At 34.8% G+C, this 3350-nt stretch overlaps 1 protein-coding gene across 3 annotated transcripts; it reads left to right on the forward strand.

The window, feature by feature from the left end:
- The first annotated feature begins 407 nt into the window (after positions 1-407).
- On the forward strand, positions 408-3119 carry LOC114184384 (protein EARLY RESPONSIVE TO DEHYDRATION 15-like). 3 transcript variants are annotated; one of them, XM_028071706.1, is made up of 4 exons: positions 408-675; positions 1849-2235; positions 2571-2745; positions 2887-3119. In XM_028071706.1, exons 2-3 carry the CDS (start codon positions 1887-1889, stop codon positions 2729-2731), a joined length of 510 nt encoding a protein of 169 aa, XP_027927507.1. In that variant the 5' UTR covers positions 408-675; positions 1849-1886; the 3' UTR covers positions 2732-2745; positions 2887-3119. The 3 variants fall into 3 exon arrangements, with proteins under 3 accessions (XP_027927507.1, XP_027927499.1, XP_027927502.1); XM_028071701.1 differs by adding an exon at positions 890-942 and having other exon boundaries at positions 571-675; positions 2571-3119; XM_028071698.1 differs by having other exon boundaries at positions 2571-3119.
- Positions 3120-3350: the final 231 nt, after the last annotated feature.

Genomic DNA, 3350 nt, shown 5'->3' on the forward strand with positions numbered 1-3350 from the left:
TCCAATCATTCATTTCTTTTTTAAATTCATTAATTCATCTGTTCTTTGAATTCATTAATCCAAACAATTCTATAATCTTAAATTCATTCACCATCTTCCATCAAATTCTTTCACCAATCTAAATACTACCTTAGTATAAAACACTTTTAATATCATATTTTATATATGTACAAAAATAAATGTCGAAGAATTAAACGGTCCAATCTCATAAATAAAAAGTTAAAAGAAAAATCAAATAAAGAACAATCAAACAAAAATCATAAATCCAAATTCTTTATTTTAAAATATTAATATTTTAAAATATTGATTACTGTGCAACCGCCCACAGCTAATTTATACCAAAGCAACCCTTATCTTGTCATAGCCCAGAACGTTACTACTCATAATTGAACCTTATCTGAAAATATCTGCTCCACCTGTTTCTTGTTCCACCGTCCGATCAGTTCTTTCTCTCTCCACCGTTGATCACTCGTGTCGCTTTCAGGCCACGTGTTGCTTCCACTCCTTCCTAACCTTAGCTTCGGTAGTTCCGAAGCTCGAGGCTGCTGTCCCTTTCCCTTTATCCCTTTTTCCCTGTCGTTATTTATCTTCCTTTGAGTCACTTACTCAGTCACTCTGCAGTTGTGATCTTTCTTCGCAAATCAACAACGTCAGTGTTGGGTACCCGGAAACTAGGTGACCATGGAGCATCATGTTTTCTTCATATGTTTGTGTGAACACTTGATGGCTGCAATTTTCTCGTGATCAATTTTTTGTTCTGTTCTGTTTCTTTATTACTTTAAATGGTAGTATATTGATCTAAGTTTCAGGGCTTAGATTAGATCGTGCTTTTTGTACGGATAGTAATATAAAGATTGCATTTTTTTAACTGGGTCTTATTCTGATGCAGTTAGTCTACTCTGCACCGACCTTTTTCTTTCAAGTGAATGAACCCTTTTTAAGGTTTTTTTTTTCTTTAGTTCTTATATGATGATCCTATTGTGCATAGCGACTTTCGTTTGTGTATGTGTGCGGGCAGTACTAAAAGATTGAATTTTTGTTGTTGTTTTTACTTTATTTCTCACTGGTTTTGAGTGGTGGTTTCTTTGATTTCTGATCTTTTTGGTGGGTCCGTGAGAGGGGGCTCGATCTTGTAACTGATCGCTGGCTATGTTGTTTTGGTTCTTTTGATCTCTGGTTTGATTGGATATATAGTGTTATGGGTTTGTTGTACTTGTGATGGTTGAATGTTAAATCAGGAGGGTGGTGCTGTTGCTATTTACAAACCATGAGTGGATCATGTAGTTGTTAGCTCAACTGAATGAGTCTCTTACATTGGATGTTCACTGGGTTTATTTGATCCTGTGATCTGTTTGTTATTCTATTTTCTGGTATAAATTCCTGAAACTATAGATCTTGCCTACACTACCTTGTTTTTAGGAATCGAACTAAAGGTAAAAGACTTTTCTTTTTACTCTTCTTTTTTCTTATCTTTTAAGTGATACTGCATTGGTGTATATAAATTCTCCATCACTTTCTGTTGTGATTATGCCTCGCTGCCTGGACCATTTTGAAAAGAAAAAAAAAAAGAAACACTTTTCATGAATCAAATTGCACCTCCAAAAGTATTTATAATTGAAAACAAAAACAAGAATCTTTGAGGGCTTTGTGTTTTTCTAAATGGAAAATTGTAATTTATGAAAATAGTTGTTAAAGTATGTCAAATGTTATTGATAGGGTATGGATAGTCTCAAATGTTGTCATTAATATGTTTGAGTAGTGTTGAATATATACTAAAATGAATTATGTTTTTTCTGATGCATGAACAACATAATGTAAATTGATATTTTGCTTTGGTGTACTGTGTAGATTGACTTCAAGTTAGTGTAACTGGCTGTCAAGGTGTGATGGCATTGGTCTCTGGAAGAAGTTCTGCTCTGAACCCAAATGCACCTCTGTTCATACCAGCTGCTCTTCGTCAGGTTGAGGATTTTTCACCTCAATGGTGGGATCTTGTCAAATCTTCAACATGGTTTCGTGATTACTGGTTGAGTCAGCATAAGGAGGAAGAGTTTGAAGAAGCTGCTAATGACTCTACTAATGATATAGAGAACATGCTCTCAGAATCTTTTGATCTTGTCATGGAAGAAGACTTCAATGTTCTAGAAAACGAGTTTGAGCAATTGGTACTGTCCTGCGAATCTCAAGATCATCCTGTTCAGGATAATCCTAATGATGGAAAATTGGCTACTCCTGGTAAGCATTGAAGCTAAACAGCTAACTGATCTGTGACTGTTTATAGAACATCTTTCAACATTTTCTTATGTGCTTGTCTACTTACATGATTCATCTTTGTTTCAAATGCTATATGATTTGTCTGTTTCAATTATGACATGTTTTATGGTCGTATTGTTAATCATATTATTCATATGTTATGCTTATTCTGTATGGTGGTGGTATCATTCATGTAAGTATGTGAATTACTTACTGTTTTTACTGCTATTGAAAGGATCTTTCCTTTTGAATGTTACATCTTTCAGTTGGTAGTTAGCTAATTTGTTTCTGCATTGTCTAATTTGTTTCTTGATCAGATCTTAACAAGGATGTTAAAGCTCTTCTTATTAACATGGCACCAAAATCACCAAAGGAAAGGGTTCCTAAGTCCCCTTCAGGGCTTGCAAAGCATGTTGAGAAGGCAGCACAACGTGTGAATGTGAAGGGTGTGTCTCACCGAATCCACCAACCTCGTTGAGGAAACATTTGAAGGTGATAGCTTGCTAGAGCTAATGTTACTCACTATAGCATGTGATCTCTGCTGAAATAATTTTTGTATATAGAGGGTGCAGTGTCTTTGTATGTTCTTGTTTCATGGTGTTGTATATTTTGATGGAGCCCTCTGAACTGTAGGTAGGTGAGACTTTAATTCTGACAAGCCAAAATCCTCGAACGTCGTCTATGGTTGATGAAACTTAATCTCATTTTCAATAAATCTTACATGGCATGGAACAACGTGTGCTAGTGTTTGAAGTGTCCTAGGTTCAATGTTCCTGTTGGAGTGTACTTATCAGCCTTATGATTTGTAACTTTATTAAAGGAAAAAGAAAATTAAAAGAGAAATGAACCTGAGAGTTTGTGCAAAATCCTGTGGCCAACCAAAATATTTGGAGGTAATTCATGCATGAGTTTGCTCAAGTGTTAGGATTTGATTTGCATGAGGCTTTTTCTCTAATGGTGAAGTCAATTATAATCTACATTATATATTATACTCACTATGGTTTCAGCTGGATGTAAATAATATATTTTTGGCTGGATGTAAAAAATGTTTTTTTTAAATGGTTTATTTTGAAGAAACAATTTATGTGACAGAGCCT

The sequence above is a fragment of the Vigna unguiculata genome, chromosome 1, assembly GCF_004118075.2.
Source record: "Vigna unguiculata cultivar IT97K-499-35 chromosome 1, ASM411807v1, whole genome shotgun sequence".
Taxonomy (NCBI): Eukaryota; Viridiplantae; Streptophyta; class Magnoliopsida; order Fabales; family Fabaceae; genus Vigna; species Vigna unguiculata.